A 19,304-nucleotide genomic window follows, 5' to 3' on the forward strand; every position below is an offset into this window, starting at 1 on the left:
AGAAAGATCCATCGGCCTCCAGAGATACAGATGAGTGTGTGTCACACATCAACCAGAGATGTTAACTGGTTCATATGAGACAGGCACCCACACTACACCAAGCACTGTTGGAGAAAAGTGACACAAGGCTTTGGCTAAATATATTTCAAGGTTTAAATCGCACATTTTGGGTGTGTGTGCATGTGTGGGGGAGAGAGAGAGAAAGGATGGGAGGTATTGGGGTATTGGGGTAAAAGGGTATTGTATATGTATCACAGTTTGCAGCGTGCATGTACATGTTTGTGTACCACATAGGGGTCCTGAGAACTGGCCTCTTCCTCAGTAGGGTCCGGGGTCCAGATGACTTTTCTGGGCAGTATCTGTCCCTGTCCAGAATCCCCTCCTCCCTCTTTTATTCTTATCTTCCTCATCTGTTTCTTCTTCTCCTCTTTGTGCCCCTTCATTTGTTTTATCGTTGTGTTTTCTGCTCAGTCTGCTGGATCCCCCCTACTGCCAGATGACAATGATGGATTTTCTGTGTGCACAGCAAACATACAAAAGGCTCAGATAAGGGAAGGATAAACAACAAAGCAAATATATTGACAGAACGACAACGAGGAGACGACAGAAAAGAACCAGGTAGAGAAAAACGCACAAAAGAGAGCAAAGAATAAACTGAAGAAAGTCAGGCTGAAAAAACAGCGTGCAAGACAATTTAGGTTTTTACTCAACATTGAGATGTGTTTGAAATCTTTTGTTTTGATCCACTAATGAGAGCTGTGTTTAAGGACACGTGTCATTTGAACCATCAATCGAGGGAGGCTGCAACAAAAACAAACTTCGAAACCTCACTGCCTCACAGTATTTCCTTTCCCCCTCTCTTCTGCTCACGCTATCTGTCCATCCCCCCCGATCCTGCATCTCCTCCATGGCAAACAAAGCAGTGGAGAACAGGAAAAACAAGATGGGCTGTAATTCAAGCGTGAAAGATGGATGGAAGACACTGGACACAGAAAATAGTAGATCTCTGCATCCTGGAAAAAGAAAACACACACCACAGTTAGAAATAATTAGAGGGATTAAATGAGGAGGAAGAGAGCTGGGCGGAGGGGAAGGAGAATACTATCTGTCAATGTTTAGCGAACAGAATAAAGAATGGAATAAAGAGCATGGTTCAGGAGCATTGTACCCATGGAGTGCTGAACGTGATCATCCAGAAAAAACAGAGTGTAAGCACAACGTGATGGTTTGTGGGAGGCGGTGTGGTCGTGTGTGTACATAGAGCGTGGGCTTGAGCGAGCAGTGTGGTGCATGTTTCCATACAGATGGAAGTTTGTTTAGAGTAGCGTGAGTGTGAGAAGTGAGTATGCAGATGGAGATGCAGATGTTGTCAGACTGTTGTGAATAGGACTCTGTGCGCTTTGGGGGTCTATGGACTAAACTGGCAGTGGCGGACCAGTTGCCCTCTCCATTTCTTCCACTTACTCAATGTCAGCCAACACCCCCTACTGGATCTGGACTCACAACCTGCAGTGTGTGTGTGTGTTTGTTTGTGCATGTGGAGAATGGGATGATACCTCTATCCATGAGCACTGCACTCACATACTGTATGTGTCTATATGTATATGATTGATTTGTGTATGTGCATTTATATGCGTATATGCATGTGTGCATCCGTGGGTCGAAGTGGATTTGTTCTCTCTGTAGCGTATGTGTGTACATCTGAATGTGTTGTTGGGTGTGTGACTTGCATCAGTTTGTACAGATCTTTACCAATCTGTAGTGCGTGTGCATCCGGCCGTGTGTGTATGTATCCTCATGATGTCACAAGGAAAGAACAAGAGCAGAATGGAGATAGTAACAGAGAGGAACTCCAGATGAGCTGCAGTTATTTGTTCAGATGGATCTGTCTGAATCCCATTACATCCCTCTGTAAGACTATAGAGATGGACGGAGTGAGACAATGTTACACAAATCGGAAGAGATGAATGAAGAGTTGGAGCTGGAAAAAAAACATTGACAATGGAGGTGTATCCATCTCACATTGTAAATACAGGTGGTCAGACAAACAGAAAGCCTAAGCAGCGCAAATGAGCCGCATGAACACTACAACAATATTGACAGAGAAAACCAAACCTTCCCTCAAAGCATTATAGTCTGTGGGAGCAACATAAACACTATCAAGGCAATGTAAATCCAAGTTGGAAGTCATCTATAGTGGGCCCACCTAACGAGGCACAAAGTTGGAAGATGGATTGTAGCTCAAATCTGAACTCGCACAAAAGCCACTTTTCATTTTCAGCTTGCTGTAGGAACATAGGGGCACGAAAGGTGTTGTGCTTTGCATCAAAATGAGCTGATGTTTATGTCATATCATATCAAGAAACCAATGTTCCATATGGGAAAGGAACTGTTCAAATCCAAGATGTGTGTGTGTGTTAAGTACATGTGCATGTGTGTTTGTGCGCATGTGTGTATTTGCATGTATGCATGTGTGCGCAGACGCACGCCTGCGCTGGTGCATGCACACGCAAGCCTGTGCGTTTCCTGTCCGCATACCTACTTATCATATACAGGCTGTGCGTTGACGTCACAGTGTTAATGATGATTATGATGATGATGTTTATTTATCTGCGGAGGTGGAAAAAGGTAGACAGGGTTGAATGAGCACAGTGTCAGGGGCCGCAGAGAGCCGAGCGTGAGCCAGGAAGAGAGAGGGAGCGAGGAAGAGGGAGACTGGGGAAGAGGGGTGAATAGTTCTCTGTTGGGGGAGAGGGAGAAAAGAGAGAGCCTCTTGTGGTATGTTTACATGTCAGTGTAGTTCTTCGTCTGATTGATCGTATCTATGTGTGTGTGTGCCCGCATCTCGCTAGCATGTTTCTTAGACAAGGCCTGCAAGTGTGTATGTGTGGCACTCTGTATGTGTATTTGTGTATGTGTGTATATGCTTGTATATTAGTTTCTGTCTGCAAGTGTAAGTGTGTGTGTTGCTAATGCATGCGTGTGCATGTTTGCACGCGCGCGTGTGTGTGTTTGTTGTTTGTGAGTCTCTGTCTGTGAGTGTGTTTCCACGTTGAATTACTAGGTTTCCCCTTGCAATCATTTAGGTTGGACCATTATGCCTCGTATGTACTAAGTGTCACGCTGTGATGTGTTATGGCTGTATGTACTTTCATTTAGCAACTCATTGGACACTGTTAGTAATGTCTGGCCTATGAAAACAGGGGGAGTGTGCTAGAAGGCTTGCTCCTGGCTATTCCACCATTGTGATTTATCGTGGCGTAAACCTACAAACCCCCTCCGCGTGGCAGGCAGTGTAAATCTGAGCTTGGCTAGGTGCTGTCTTGGACTGAGCGATGCTGGTGGAGGTATATTTCATAAGAGAATGAGGCAAATCTGTACTCAATGGAAATTAAATGTAACCACAGGTAATAACTCCACAATTACCCAACTATATTTACATCCAAGAGTGGAAAGCCACTGTTTTGTTAGTCTGTGCTTTCCTGCACTACACTGAACACTGCAGTGTAATTATCCACAGCACCAAATCCACTTAATCAGTAATATGTTTTGATATGAGGATGTTATCAGTAAACAGCCTATCTCCTGCAGACACTTTCTGGTCCACTTTGAAGTATGGCTCAAAAAATGTGGGAACAATTGCTGTGAGTCCTAAGAGGAGATCTGAGTGTTTCCTGAGTTTAAAGCCACCGCCGACCTGGTTAAATCAGGCTGGTTCTCATTATTCCACAAGTGAAGAGGGGGAGGAAAGAGGGAGAAGAGGGTCTCATGGATGGAAGGATTGAGGGAGAATGGGAAGGCCACTGGAGTCTAGAGAGTCTAGAGTCTAGAGGGATACCTAGAGCATAGAATGGTGAATAGACAGGGAGTGTAGTTTTTGTTTTCACTTTGAGGAAGATTTTGTTTGGCCACGTATTGGAAAATCTTTGACATGACTGTAGGAGCCAGGAGTTATAGGGAAAGTGATGAGGCTGATTAAAAGGGAGAGAGACAGACACACACACACCCACAGACACATACACACACAAACAGAAAGAAGGTGTTTAAAAAGATTATGCTCATCTCCTGTTACAGTCAATAAAACATTAAGTGTGTCAGTCACCATAGTGTGTTTCTGAGGGTGTCAAGTTAGTGTCCTTCGTAGAAAGGCCCTCCTCGGTGCTGGCAGCAGTGGGGGTGTTTGTGTGTGTGTGTGTGTGTGTGTGTGTATGTGTGCACATGCATATGCGTGCATGTGTCTCCATGCATGTCTACCTATTTCTATTTGTTTAATCAAGCCTTCTCATGTGTAAAATGAGTCTTAACACCTGATCAGTCTCCGAGTGTGGGGCTGTGCTCAGTGAGCAGGGTGCTAATCTGATAGAGTAACTTTGTTAGACCTTGTCTAGACACATACGTATTTAGCTCTGTAAAAGCATGGTAATTTTGTTTGTGCTGAACACAGTTCTAAACACCGTGATCAATTCAATCAGTGATCTTTGCAGATCAGATAGTCAAGGTTCACATCAAGGGAGTCTGATGATACCAATCTGAGGAGGGTATAATATGACCGTGTTTATGGCGGTGTTCCCATAGCTGCTCAGAGAGCTTGACCCCACAGTTCCCAGGGACAGGGGACAGACAGGGCTGTGGAAATGCTGTTCTTGCAACAAAGTGACAGTTCTCAGGCCATGAAATCTCTTGGTGCACCAATATTATGCTCCCTCTCTCCAGGGAGAGAGGTGTCACTTAGAGTTAGGAGTCGGGATGTTGGAACAAACTGTTTTGTCTCCTGCAGACCGGCGTAACGGACCTTGCATAAGCCGAGCGTGCTGGCAACCCAACATGGCAGTAAGAGCTGTCTCCATCTGCTACTGCTCAGCACTGGGCTCCTGTGTTTATGATGACAAGGCTGTGACAGGGCAGTAATGAAGCTGTATCAACCGGCCAAATGAAGTGGATGTCAAGTCTCAGTGACTGACGGTGGATTAGCTGTTCTCTCTCCCACTTCCTTCCTGTCGAGCGGATCTCAGAGAAGTGAGTGTGACCTCTTTGAACTGCCATACACACTATAGCCCTTATGATATAAGTAACTGAGAAATATTACTGCAGAATCTGGAGAATATTACTGTATGAGGCACTAGATTGAGTTGCTCAGTACAAAGCAAACCGTGTACGGGTGGCCCCTGTTCAGCGGATGTCTTCAGTACAATAGGTCATATACTGTGGAGGAACATAAACAATCAAGGCCGGCTCATAGGGTCATATGCTAGTCATCATGTAAGCAATTAGTCTGAGGAGTTCCATGGTAACAAACACAGATCATGTCATTTGTCGTTTTTAAACAATTCCCAAGGCTGAAGACATACTGAAGCAATGGGGGATGACTGAGTAAAGCCATAGGCGTTCATTAACTTTTCATTAGGCTGTATAGAATTTAAAGGGTGTGAATAATGAAAAGACTAACAGGGGGTAAAGAGACAAATAAGAGATACAGTTAGAATGCAGTCTTTGTCTTTTCAAGCCCTTGTCTTCTGCTATGACTCGTTTAGTGGAACAGGGATTAGGGGAGGCTGATTTCCGTATTGTATTTCCATGGAAAATGAGCGGGTGATGCAGGAGTGACGGCGTCACATCCTGGGCTTTATGATACTCCTGACTCCCTGCCATTCTCTGTCACTCCGCGCTCAGTTTCTCGCCCGTGTCCTTAATTCCACCTGCTTCCTGGACTCTCTCCTGTTTTTTTTCTTCAGCACCGTCTCTCCCTACAAAACAAAATAAAAGATCCCCTCTGGGGAAACAGAGCAACACAAACTTTGCATGAGGGTTCTTTCCATGATTTGGAGTAATGATTTAATGATAAATAATTTAGTGGAGACACACAAGGAGAGTGCAGAAGACAGGTTTGTTTGCTTGTGGTTGACATAAATGAGGCAGAACACCGCAGAGTGCCGTACCTAGACACAGCGTGAGATTTGCACTGCTAAAGTTAGCAGAACCTGAGATTGGTCAGAATAGATAATATGCATTCATACTGTGAACATACACACTGTTAACACAAGTGTTTTCATGAAATGTCTACAAACAGTAATTGCTTGGTGACATTACAGCATGAGGTCATTGCTGAATTTTTAGGCTGTATATTAAATGGAAAAATAGGACCATATGTCGAACACATATCGTCCATATATCTATCCAGCTATATCTAGCTGAGCTCTGTCTTCGTTTGTTTAAGATTAGGCAGTAGGGCGATAGGAAGCCATGGATAAGGCTGGCGGAGGAGCTTTGAAGTGAGGCAAGGGAAGGGGCCAGGCAGGTATGTGCTGGCACTTGAGGGGGTGCTGAAAGAAAGAGCAGCTCAGCGGCAGTGAAAGAATGTGAGAAAAATGTACTATAAGTGTGGAACCTTCACCCACGGAGCCAATAAGAACGATCTGTTCCTTGAGGTTATGAATGTTGAGACATGAATGATTAAAAATAAACCCATCTGTTTATTGGTTTATAACAGAGGCATAAGGGCAAAATATGTCAAGAGTCATCCATCAGATCTTGCTGGGCCCATTATTCCCTCTTCATTTCCTCGTGATTCCCCCAGCTGTTCCATAAGATACCATCAAAAGTGGGATAAAAGTTGGGGGAAAAAAGCAGAACGCTGCAGCCTTGGCAATATTACTGTTTTAATTTTCCACTGCTAAACATACCGTACGTGATAAAACCAAATGGGCAAGACTTCAGTTGGGAAAAGTCAATTCAGACAGAGGGAATGCTTACCGCTTCATTCTTTCCGGATTTATCCAAAGACTGAGCTGTTCAAAGATGTAACGATGAAAGAGAAGATGGAAGCTCGGTCATCACTGCACTCCCTCTTTTCCTGTTTTCTGTGTGTCAGGTGGCTTTACCTTTAGAGCAGGGTCACAGCAGGTATGTGGCAGCTTAGTGCACCCTGAGGCCAGGTGTGTGCTTGCTGCTATAGGCTAACATGGCACTCTGCACTCTGCTTCCTGTCCGCGGCCTCCCAGTCGGCTCTCCAACAGCATCAAACTCACCATGCACCTCTCTTCCAGCTACCGGATCCGTTCCTCCAACAGTGGAAAGTCACCGAACTCTCTCTTCATTAGTCCATTTTTAATACAACTTTTTAAAACGCAACGGTAACACTTTACAATAAGGGTACATTAGTTAACTGTTAATTGAGGGTTATTTAATGATTTTTAAGCATTAACTAACCCTCAATTAACAGTTAACGAATGTGTCTGTAATAATTTACTAATGGTGTTCATGTTAACTAAGGTATTAATTTATACATCATTTAATAGTCATCTTTATAAACTATTAAATAATGTATAAATTAATACCTTAGTTAACATGAACACCATTAGTAAAGTATTACCAGACACATTAGTTAACTGTTAATCGAGGGTTAGTTAATGCTTATTAAATTTTTTTGGTCACAGCATAACATCTGCACAATCTGCCACAGACCCCCAGGTCCTCTAGATCACTTCAGGTTTTGTTAGAACGGCGACATGAATGTTTCCCCCCTCCAAACTATTTCATTCAGGCACCAGACAGCTTTTATGAAGAGCCACTGAGACAGGAATCCTGCAGAGTTGTCACAGCAAGTAGGGAAATACAATCAAAGCTGTGTTTTCTGGTGGATTTGCAGAAATCTGTTTTCATAAGAAACACTTTAGAGATGCTTCACCTGGGGAGAATGGGGAGAGTAATGCAGACATGTAAGAGAGGGGAGGGGGTCCAGATAGAAATCAGGAAATAGAACCAGAAAATATGAGACAGAAAAATGGAAGCGCATCAAGAGTAATAGATAAGCTCAAAGCCGAAGACGGCTACTGTTAAGAAAAAGACAAAGGAGGTGGAAAGGATCTGGACTTGTGCTTAGAAACAAACTCTTCTTTATCAACAACGTCACTTTTCTCATTTTGGGAGGTTCAGAGGGATTGCACGGATATTTTAGTAAGACATATTTACTTTCTTAATGGCAGTCTAGACATGCCTCTGGCATCAGGTGGGAGATGGTCCTGGCCGGGTCCAGGAGAAGATCGCTCACTGTGTACACAAAACTAAGTCGCTGGACGTGGATGGGACTCAAGAGCAGACATTTATAAGATCACACTATATCAATGTTGGTGGGAAATATGCTTTGGCAACCCATAGAATACACTGTGTTTGGATTGGAGATATGTGGTGTGTGCAGAGGTAGAAAGCAGGGGGTTGCCGAAATGGCAAAGCGCCAACATGCTCCAGTTTCGGGGGAGCAAAGTTGTAATGACATCAGGGCAGTGTAATGCAGGTTGTCATGAACACAGCATGCTCGCCTTGATGTAATGTAGCTCTGGCACTGCCCCCCTGAACTCACAGCAAGGAAACACAAGGTAGAACATTTAATAGCAACATGAGAGAGAGAGAGAGAGAGAGAGAGAGAGAGAGTGAGAGAGAGAGAGAGAGAGAGAGAGAGAGCAGGAGACATATTGGCAAGAATGGAAGAATGGGTTCAGATGGAACAAACAGCCCATCAATATCCAATCAATCACCGCTGTTTCCTTTTCTTCCTCCTCCCATTCTCTCCAGCCTGACCATACATCTGGCCAAAGTGCTGTGCTGTGTGACCCTAACTGATTCTCTCTGATGAGAAACTACATATCAACGTCCTCAGTAGAGCCAGCGAGCAAAACAAGCCCACCGATCTATCATAAACATAAAACCAAACAGAAATAGCACACAGCCAGGCTCTCCCTGCCCGCACGCTGCCAACAGGCTTTCAGCATGGAAGAGCAAAAGAGAGAGCTTATGAGGGAGGTAAGGAAAAGAGAGCAAGTTAGACAGGTTCCTATTTAGACACGATGCAATAGAGCCCCCAGTTGCCGCCCCCCAACACACACACACACACACACACACACACACACACACTCTCCCCATGCAACATTTTACCACCTTGGCTGTCTGACAGGGCAGAATACCAGGGCAGGGCCATGCAAAGGGCTCGCTCTTACAGCACATACACAGGTGGGATTAATTTTCCTGCCTGGGGCAAAGAACACGGCAGTGCTAAAAGCATATGCAGACATGCACGCATATATGGCACACATGCATGCATACATGGCACACATGCATGCATACAAGCATATACATACATACATGCACATGCACACACGCACATATATGCATGCACGCACACAGACGCAAACAGTCCAGCTATGCCTGGGGCCTCAGATTTCCTCCCCTGGGGATCAAATAGAAGCAGTATATGCACTTAAAAGGTAAGTGCTGGCAGAAGCATAAGAAAAGTGCTTGCCATACTGGTTCTATACATGTGTGAGGCAGATAAACTGAATAGGTAAGCCTATGTTTTGACTGTGAGCTCAGTGTGGGGGAAGCCCCTGTAGCTGTGGCTGTCCTCAAACTGCACTCCTCAAACTCCAGGTTCAAGCTCCGCGTTGGCAAGCATGTGCCCTGCTGAGGTGTCCTTGGGCAAGACACTGAAACCGAACCATCTCCAGGGATCTTGTTCTGTAGCTGACCCGGCACTAAGTCCTTCTGGAGGGGGCAACGAAAAAAGAGAATTTCCCTACGGGGTCAATAAAATATCAATTTAGTCTTAAGAGGAGCTGTAGTGATAAGAGAGATCTTGTGACACACACACACACACGCACACACATACACACACAAAATGTAAAAGCTGTGAAAGCTCTGGCTGATTGCAGCTCCAGATAAAGAGGCAGACAGGAGTCAGATGTTCTGCGGGATCCAATTTTGTACGGTAGGGTGGTGATGAAGTGTTTCTACTGCCAAGCTACCCAGTGAACTCTCACTCCCTGGTATTCAAGATATATCAGCTATATATCATGCTACTCTTCCTCCCCCTCTGAACCAAACCTCACCACCCACCTCTCCCTCAGTCAGTCCTCTCCTCATCCTCCACCCCCAGCCACTTACTTCCCTCTTCTCTTCCTTCTGCATGCCCTCCTCCTCGACCTCCTCCTCTCCTTTCTACATCCATTCTGCCAGCCAAACATTACCGCTAACCTCACCCTACTACCCTTTCGTAATTTTTTTCTGATTAGGCCTGTCACTGCTAAGGAGGACACTCAAAGTTCTGTGAAGAGAAGGCCAAGAGGACACACAGATCCCCAAACAGACAGCCTGGGCTAATTAATGGAGAGAATAGCTGACCGCTGACGTAGCTTTAATGTAGCTAAGCCATAGCTGTGGGGGGAAAAAAGTCCCATTAACAGAGAGCAGAGCTGGCTGACTGGATGCAGCTGTGCTCGGCAGAGACTGATCAGACACATGTTGATTGATTACTATCACCTGCAACGCGTTGCGTAGTGGAGCAGAGCTGATCAACAGGAGAGTGAACACACACACATGTTCACACACATAGGAAGTGAAAATTACTCATTGGAACTTGGATTACACTGGAAAAATAGGAAAAATAGTGTGTGTGTGTGTGTGTGTGTGTGTGTGTGTGTGTGTGTGTGAGTGAGACAGAGGGAGAGAGAGAGACAGAGATCTGGGGAAATGATCTGGAGCAAGCCCCAAGTTACGGCAGAATTATGGCAGCTAATAAAACCACGTTTAACATCGATCTCATATCCTGTGGTTAGCTTCAATTCCTTACATTAGCATTCATCATGGAAAGGGGGGTGAAGGATATGAAACATGGTGTTTCAGAGAGACATGAGAGGGCAATAAGGAGGAGAGGGAATTACAAAGGAGAGGGAAAAGGAGGCACAGGGTGGGGGGGGGGAGAAAAAGACCTTTGAGCCATGGTAAAGCAGTCAATAGCCACATGTTTAGTGAGTGCTAGGAAGACGAAACACATATACAGAGTGTGTGTGAACATATGCCTGCTCTTTTGATGAAACAGAATGATCAGGCGGATTTAGGTGAAATAATAAGAGATCATTATATTTTGTATGCTCGCTGTGTTGTGCCTGGAATGAAAACCAGACAGCAAGGATAGACGGAGTGCAACTGGAGCGTTTGAAGGCAGCTGTTGGAGCAGAGATTTGCTCAGCAGGTTGGTGTGCTCAGCCCCTACAGGGGATTATACAGGGAGTGGATGGTGACCCCTAGGTCAGGTGGCTGGTGGTCTCTTGCTAAATCTCCCTCTCTCCACAAACTTGTTGCAGAGTTCTGGCCGTCTGACTCACGGCCTGGCTCCAGAGGAGGCTCAGAGGGGACAGAGCTAGGGAGGGGCAGGGAGATAGAGAGGTGAGGGGTGACACGGGAAAGAGTGTGTGGCTCACTGTACAGTGATTAGAAGTGATGTGAAGTGTCAGGCTTCGGGGTGTATGGTGAGGTAAACAGGCTGAGGAAGGGAGGATTATGAGAAAAAGCTGGGGACCTCTTAGAAAAAGTGCAGCAAAAAAGACTGATCGAGAGCGGGGACGTACGCGAGCCAACTTGGTGTCTCTGTGGACTGAATAACTGACGTGAATGGAGAGGGAGAAGAATCGCCAAACAGACAGCCAAATTGTCACAAGCCAAAATACACACCTGAGTAATTCCCTGCACATTTCACACTGCACACCGCATGCCTGTTGTTTCTCCAGGACCACTAAATCTAAAAAAAGAATGAACTCCGTCGTAAAAAACAGCTTTCTCCAATCAATATGCAAATGTTCAAACAGAGGGAACAGCTCGCAACTTTCCCACAGAATCGGACACATGATGAATTGGCCAGTGCCATTACAATGGGACGTGTCCCCGTGACCGCAGGTCCTATCGGAACAAGAGAGGCGGACTGGGATTATTTGTACAGTATATGTGAGCAGGAGGTCACTGCTGAATGATGTACTGCTTTGACATCCATCTGCCCCTCCTCCTGTGCCTGCTGGCTTAAAGGATAAGTCCTGTTTTTTCCCTATGATGTTCAGACGGTTGTGTGGTCAGACTAGTCTAAGAACCAGGTGAAACTGGAATGCATGGTTTGGTTTCAGGCTAAACGAGGATAATTTTGACAGAGAACAAAGCCAAGCATTCCAGTTGCACCTCGTTCTTAGAAAGGAGGACTCTGAGGCCAAGAAACTGAACGCAGGAAGACCACATCAAGAGCAGGAATTATCTCAATGCTCCCAATTACGTGAAACATACAGTGCCGGAGATTCTCGCATCCTCATTTCCCCTGCAACTTTTCACACTACAGTCAGTGCTGTGGTAACTTGCATATACATGGTGAACCACATTGCTTATATTGTGCAATTTTTCCCCGTCAAACAGCGTGTAATGGGACACACATGCATGCTGTTGTGCAGCTAGTGTAGAAGCATCCACTGTACAGCGCTGTAGGAGCAGCCCAGGAAGTGCTGTTGCCCCCTACTGATGAAATGTGAAACAGCAACTCGTCATCCATCATGCTACAAATATGACGTTGATGGAGTGTGAAATTGTAAGATAAATGGAAGGATCAATTTGCATTACTTTATTTATAGCAAAATAATCCTACTCCTCAACAGAAGGCGTGAGGAGAGCTTGTTTTTTTTAAACCGAGGCAGAGAATGAGGTTAAGCCCAAATTGATCTAAGGGATAAGAAATTCCAGTTTTATAAACCGTTTTTTGTGACTGTTTCTATAAACAGTTTGAAATGTTTTGCCTGTTTACTGTAGCCTCTTTAATACATTAGCAGTTCATTAGAGATCTGTTTGATAACTGTAGCCTCATGGAAAGGTTTGACCAAAATTCAGTTGCAGAAAATGCCTGTCCAAAATAAAGAATCACCCAAAATGAGTTATATAATTGCTTTATTGATAATATTTAAGTTATACATATACCCACAGATATGATAAATCCACTCTTTTCATATCAAGATTTAAGAGCTAAATTTTAACCAGATGACAACAGTATATCTCTAGATTTGAGCCACACTTACGTAAAAAGAAAAACATAATTATGGCACAAACATAACCTTACAGCTGTGACGAAGTTATTGTACACCTTCTCTCATGATACAGTATGAATGAAGCTACATAACCATTTCTTTTTTAAGTACAGTTGATCTTATGTGAACATACAGGACAGTACAGTGTGTAACAGGCAACTTGATGTTTAAAATACAGCATGACAAAAAACCGTAAGGCATTAAATCTAAATTAAAGCTGCACATTTGGGTTGATTCAAAAGGCGATAGAACATTAGTAAATCATAAGACTTATGATATATTCCACTCAGAGTGAACATTGCACTGGGGAGTGAGGGCATTTATCAAGATCACTGTACAAAGAATGCAGTATACCCGCGTTAGCATATTTTTACGGTATATTCCATAACCCATAATGTGCCTGGTGTGCCAGATGCTACAAGAGGCCCTTTTTCCAAAACCATCTGACAACAGATTTAAAATTGGATCAGCCTTGGGCAATCATTATTTAAATCTCCTGTTAAATGTTGGGCAAACATTTAATGGGACTCCTAAGTGATCATGGAAATTTATCAAAAGGAAACCGTCATAAATCAATACAGTATAAGTTATCATGTATGTGAAAGACACAGATGTGGATCAAAGGTAGTTTGTACAGTGAACTGGTCTGTAAGCTGTGTGAACACAAAAAGGAACCATTCTAATGTCATCGATAAGAACCATCACTATGGAGGCAGACATGCACTGACACCCTTCCTCATACTGTATACCGGTCCTGGATACAGACACCTGTTCAAACACACACATACACCTGTGATGAGTGTGTGTGGGTGTTGTCCTCAGCGGTGGTTTAGAGCTCAGAGGTGAGCTGTCCCTTACTCTGGATGAACCTCATGATAGACTGGACCACCTCTGATGTGGTGCCCTGCCCCCCGATGTCAGCCGTGTGCAACTGCAAGAAAACAAGGACACTTACACTCTGGCTCCAAAAATTAATATCCGGCAAGCACCAAATGCCAGTAAAATTTGCCAGTAAATCAGCAAGGGTCAGCTGACACACTGGCCGGTATCTTACTGAGGAGATAACATCTGAATAGCTCAGTTAGGCTATATACGGCCGTTGGGCTTTGCCTGTTCTTAAACTTTGTCCCTGCTGACCACTGTACTACAAAGCAAAACAAAGTCTCTGTATTGGCTGCCTGTTGACGTTTCTCTACACAAAGTGGTACTGTCTAAACTTCTGTAGGCTTTTCCTCCTGTTTCTCCACTACATGGACGGTTAACTAGCCTATTGTTAGTAGAAATGTAACATTATTCCCATGTGGCAACATACAGCAGGTGTGAGGCCACTATAAAGAAAAAAACATTAAGATAAAAAAGAAAATATTAAGACCAAAAAAACATCCATTGTATAAGTGAGTAAGCAGATTTTAACACTGAGATGGGTAGGGTGGCATATTTCAATTAAAAACAAATTAATTTGGACAATAAAAATTATTATTGGCAGATAGATATTTTAGTTTACCAGTCCTTGGCAGGTGAACCAAAAAGTTAATTTCAGACCCTGCTTACACCATGCACTGCCATCTAAGACAACTCAAAAATGATTTGCTATTGGTGATCATGATTTGTGCCACTTATTTTTATTTGTGTGGGTGCATTATACTTTTAAAGCTTCTGTATTCAATCAATTTCCCATTGGAAATAAAATCACGGATATCACCTATCGTTTCTCAAACATCCTGCCAACACGGCTGCCGGTCCGCTGCTTTGGATGATAAGCCTTATAGACCAGGTTTTTACGTGCGCTCAAGGACTGTAATTAATGCCATGCCACACTGTGCAATATCGGATACCGCACAGTGCCGCACTTCATAGGAGCTTTGTGTTAGTAAAAAGGACATAATACTGCTCTGTGTGAGGGTATTGTGATGCTGTCTAGGAAACGTGCCAAGCCTGCCGTCCAGGGCCTCTGAGCCCATGTCAGACAACAATGGCCTGTGAGCTACATGGCAGCCAGGGAGGCAGCTGAGGGCAGAAAGGCCTATCAGTGACAGGGAAGCAAGACTTACCCTGGTTTCATTCATGGTGGTGAGGACTGCATTCCGGATCGAACTGGCATGGTCATAAAGCCTGGGGGCACACAGGAAATAATAAATGCTGTTAGGAGTAGAGAATAGGGAAACTAATATGGAATAAAACAGTCAACAGCCAACAATTAAAAATGATTGTGTTACTTACTGGTATAGCACAGTCACATCATCACATCTAAAACCAAACAACAGTAGGGTATGAACTAAAGATTAAAGGTTAAATATTTTGTCTGGGAGAGCTTACTGGAGGTGGTCCAGCATCATGCAGCTGGCCAGCAGCATGGCAGTGGGGTTAGCAATGTTCCTGTCCGCAATACTCTTCCCTGTGTTCCTTGTGGCCTGAGAGATCAAGAGAATTAGGAACAGAGTTAGGGAGAGAAAAGACTCAATCAGACTGCTGTAATTTATGTATTCTTCATAAAAAAAAAAGACAAAAGAAAAAAGGGACTGTACATTGCATTGCCAAGCATGAATGGCCAACCACTCACCGTTTCAAAGACAGCATAGTCACGACCATAGTTGGCCCCCGGCACCAGGCCAGGTCCTCCCACCAGGCCGGCACACACGTTGCTCACCACATTCCCATACAGATTGGGCATCACCATCACGTCAAACTGCTCTGGCTTGGACACCAGCTAAAAGACACCCAAACAAACAAGGTGAGAAGCAGATACTTTAAAAGGAACTTTTAGAAACATTTCCTAGATCACGGGGTCATGAGGTAATTTTGGGAGGTTGCAAGATGATTTATGACATAGGTAAAAGGCATATTTCTACTATACAAAATTATTTTCATGTCTATTTTTTCAGATTTTTCTCTAATTTATGTTTTTTTCCCCTTGTAAAATACTGAATAGTATTTTTTTGTTTTCAGCCTCTAGGCTTCCTCTGATAATGAATCAAATGAAATGACCTGAAAAGGGAAAATCATTCTTTGGTTGAACTGTACACTTGAGACGAGGGTCGCTAGTAGACATTGCTTCATTTTAATGGGTCACGAGCCAAAAAGGTTGAGAGCCAGTAAGTAAATAGATGGTCACCTGCATGGTGGTGTTGTCCACTATCATGCTGTCAAATGTGATGTCTGGGTACCCGGCGGCCACTTCCTTGCAGCACTGCAGGAACAAACCATCACCAAGCTTCCTGTTGGTGGGGAAGAACGGGCCACATTCAACACGTCAAGTGCTAAGAAACTCAAAATATGACATATGACTCAGGGGAACAGACAGCTCTGCATTAATACATCACTACAGACTAACTCACATGATGTTGGCCTTGTGAACGGCGGTGACCCTGCGGCGACCCTTCTCCCTGGCCAATCGGAAGGCATAGTCAGCGATCCTGAGTGAGTTGTTTCTGGTGATGATCTTGAGGCTTTCCACTACCCCTGATACACTCTGAAGAAAGACAGGGAGACAGGGGGAAGGTTGATAGATAAATGACTGGCAATGTTAAAGTACTGAACACTAAATTTCATTCAGATGATGGTAGTATATATGGTGGTATATATGCAAGTGCTCGGAGGAAAACTAGACTGAAAACAGGACAGAGGCACGGTGCACAAACTTTCAAAACTACTTCAGGGGTTAAAAACAAAAAATACCCCCCTCCAAAACAGTTCCCAACATTGACATATATTATTAACACATTATTAACTATAATGATCTTAGGGAAGTAGGTGTACAAAGGTAATATCATGCAGTAGGAAGTAGTTGCTGGTGTGAATAAGGTAGTATCATGGTTCTGTGTTGTATGTGAAGTATTTAAAAACTTCCTTAAAAACACAGTGAGAAAATCAAAAATGCACAGGGTAGCTTTATCTTTTTGTTCACCTGCACCACAGACTTTTTATTTTAGCACGTTTTTTGCTTGGTTAATAAAGAAAATAATGTTAGCTAATCTTTCATTTTGGTGTATTTTTGATAGTGTGTGGATAGTGCCTTATTCCTATTTCAAAGGAGAGTAAGAAGAGAACTGGGGGCCGAGGGGAAGAACGACACAAAGAGGAAGAGGTGTTTAGGGAAGGAGTGTAAGTATATATATATAACCTTTATTTAACTAGGAAGTCACATTGAGATTAAAACCTCTTTTACAAGTGACAGGGTCAAATAGCAGCAACAAACACAAAACAGGACAACAACATCCAATCACAACAGCAACAATAGGTATGACAAGAATACATTACATAATAAAGTGCATAAACAAAAACAAGGCAGCAATATTTAATCAAGTGTTTGTTAGGTGAAGCAACTGCAGCTAACAGTGACCACTTCCATGATTCTGAGTGTAAAATAAGTAAGTGTGTGTTTCTGCAGATTGTAGAATCAATTGTGTGTCTGTTCTGTCTGACCTCATGCTCCAGACTGCTGTACTCTCCCTCTGTGTTCTCCCTGATGATCATGATGTCAATGTCCTTGTGGCGAGTCTGGACTCCAGGGAGGGACTGGCAGTGCATCACATTGGCATACAGGTCTAAGCTGGTGCTGTGGACACACACACACACACACACACACACACAAGAGAGAGAGTGACACAGAGGGGGAGAGAGAGAGAGAGAGAGAGAGAGAGAGAGAGAGAGAGAGAGAGAGAGAGAGAGAGAGAGAGAGAGAGAGAGAGAGAGAGAGAGAGAGACACTGGGTCAACTGACATCACCAGACACAAAAGACCAAATCGCAGGTGAGATATCACCCATTTGTCAAAGAGGGAACTGAATATTAAATTAAAACTCTTACCGAAGGAGATTATTTCTGGATTTGACAGAAGGCGGCATGGTGTGGTTGGTCTCTATGTTACCTGCCAGGATGGTTAAACAATGTCACGGTTAAACGACAGTGTCATATTTCATTTTTAACACGGCTAACCTACATTCTTCTCACAACTGTGATGATTATTTGCTTTACTTGTGACTTTGAACTTTGAACTTTAAATCGCTTACCTTTGAGGGCAACTCCATTACGGCGGATGGCGGTGATGGCATTATTGATATCATCCAGAGTGCCCAAAGAAGAGTTAACATGCACCACCTCAAAGTCCACTGGCACACAACTGAACCTATGGCATGATTGCACAGCACAAGATCAGCCCCATTCAACCCCAACCTGCCTGCAGTCAGCACGTTTGAAAAGGATTTAACTGACCTAAGAGCCATAAATGTCATGTTAATAGACCTGACCAACCTGAAAACTTCTCTAACATGATTAAGCAACTCTGGACCAATTCCATCTCCAGGTATGAGGGCCACTGTGTGTCTGCCTCCGTACTTCGCAGGAGGGGGCTGAAACATTGACATGCCACACATTATTAACTAATTATGAACTTAAAATAGAATTAATAGGGAAGTAGGTGTACAAGGGTAGTGTGAATAAGGCGGTGACATGGTTCTGTGTTATATGTGAAATGATGTAGACCAGTGAGCCATGTTGGAGTCGGCTACTTACAATATTTTCTCCCTGTTGTTGAAGATGGACAGCAGGAAAAGCAGAGGAACAAGTCAGTTTGATAGCAAGGCAGAAGGACACCATAAAAGAACAACCTCTCCTCCCCCAAAGAGGATGGAATGATAGAAGTACAGAACAAATAAGCCCAAAACAACCCAAGGTTTAGCCATTCTAAATGGAAATGAACAGTAATGATACAGTTGTCATGATGTAAATGAGTAGCAGTGATTTATGCGGCATAACTTGTAGCACCATCTTCTCGTTCATTATTAAAAGGTGCGTTACAATACGCACTGGTAGCTCTGAGGGGTATAAAGAGATGTATAACCTCAGTCAGTAACAAGCTTGCCAAATTGACATTACCACCTCTGCTCACTCTGACAGACATAATCTGATTTACTCACAGTATGTGATGACTTCTCTCTGTGACTTGTCAGTGTTGCTCCAACTACCTGAAATACAAGATAGATAGGGGGGAAAAACGTGACTAATATGGTTAGCAAATGTAGTGGGACCAAAGCAGGATGAGCATAAAACAAGATATGACAGATGCTTGCTATAGCTAGCTAACTCAACTGTTTGGTTAACCAAATGACCTTGTGTTCAGAAAGGAATAAGCGACTTTACTTTGGAAACCCAAAACAACAAGCACAGCCGCGATGCAGGCAGTTTGTCTTCACTTACTTTAACCGTATTCCCCAGTCGTCCTCCCCAAAAAGGTTTAACGATTTTGGACATCGAGAGCACAGCACTGGAGGCAGCCATCTTGATTTTGAAACAGGATGTACAGCGGGCGCGTGCACGCCACACAGATTTTGTGCGCGTGCCACAGCGGAGATATTTTTCAACTGCCTTTTTTTCCCCTTTCGTCTTAATTTCTGGGAAATGTGCGTGTTTTCAATTACCCTGATCAA

At 43.8% G+C, this 19,304-nt stretch overlaps 1 protein-coding gene across 3 annotated transcripts; it reads right to left on the reverse strand.

Annotated features, from left to right (window-relative positions):
• Positions 1-12,733: 12,733 nt before the first annotated feature.
• idh3g (isocitrate dehydrogenase (NAD(+)) 3 non-catalytic subunit gamma) lies at positions 12,734-19,228 on the reverse strand. Of its 3 annotated transcripts, XM_071524864.1 has the most exons (13): positions 19,071-19,170; positions 18,795-18,838; positions 18,391-18,402; positions 18,130-18,227; positions 17,889-18,004; positions 17,686-17,746; positions 17,304-17,436; positions 16,217-16,350; positions 15,994-16,096; positions 15,442-15,588; positions 15,198-15,292; positions 14,933-14,993; positions 12,734-13,812 (listed from the first exon to the last, which is right to left on the reverse strand). In XM_071524864.1, the coding sequence occupies exons 1-13, from the start codon at positions 19,153-19,155 to the stop codon at positions 13,711-13,713; spliced, it is 1,191 nt and encodes a 396-aa protein (XP_071380965.1). In that variant the 5' UTR covers positions 19,156-19,170; the 3' UTR covers positions 12,734-13,710. The 3 variants fall into 3 exon arrangements, with proteins under 3 accessions (XP_071380965.1, XP_071380963.1, XP_071380964.1); XM_071524862.1 differs by lacking the exon at positions 18,391-18,402 and having other exon boundaries at positions 18,795-18,842; positions 19,075-19,228; XM_071524863.1 differs by lacking the exon at positions 18,391-18,402 and having other exon boundaries at positions 18,795-18,842; positions 19,081-19,170.
• Positions 19,229-19,304: the final 76 nt, after the last annotated feature.

This window comes from Centroberyx affinis, unplaced genomic scaffold (assembly GCF_046629955.1).
Source record: "Centroberyx affinis isolate AG114_WGS23_722 - 3 ecotype Tasmania unplaced genomic scaffold, CSIRO-AGI_Caff_v1 ptg001245l_1, whole genome shotgun sequence".
Taxonomy (NCBI): Eukaryota; Metazoa; Chordata; class Actinopteri; order Beryciformes; family Berycidae; genus Centroberyx; species Centroberyx affinis.

Bases quoted from the DNA above. Each gene is read 5' to 3' on its own strand.
- idh3g (XM_071524864.1), bottom strand. From the start codon at position 19,155: ATGGCTGCCTCCAGTGCTGTGCTCTCGATGTCCAAAATCGTTAAACCT. The intron at 18,839-19,070 runs GTGAAGACAAAC...TATTTCAGGTAG, and splicing joins GGGGAATACGGTTAAAGTAA to TTGGAGCAACACTGACAAGT. The intron at 15,589-15,993 runs GTGACCATCTAT...GGTGTCTTTTAG, and splicing joins TGGACAACACCACCATGCAG to CTGGTGTCCAAGCCAGAGCA.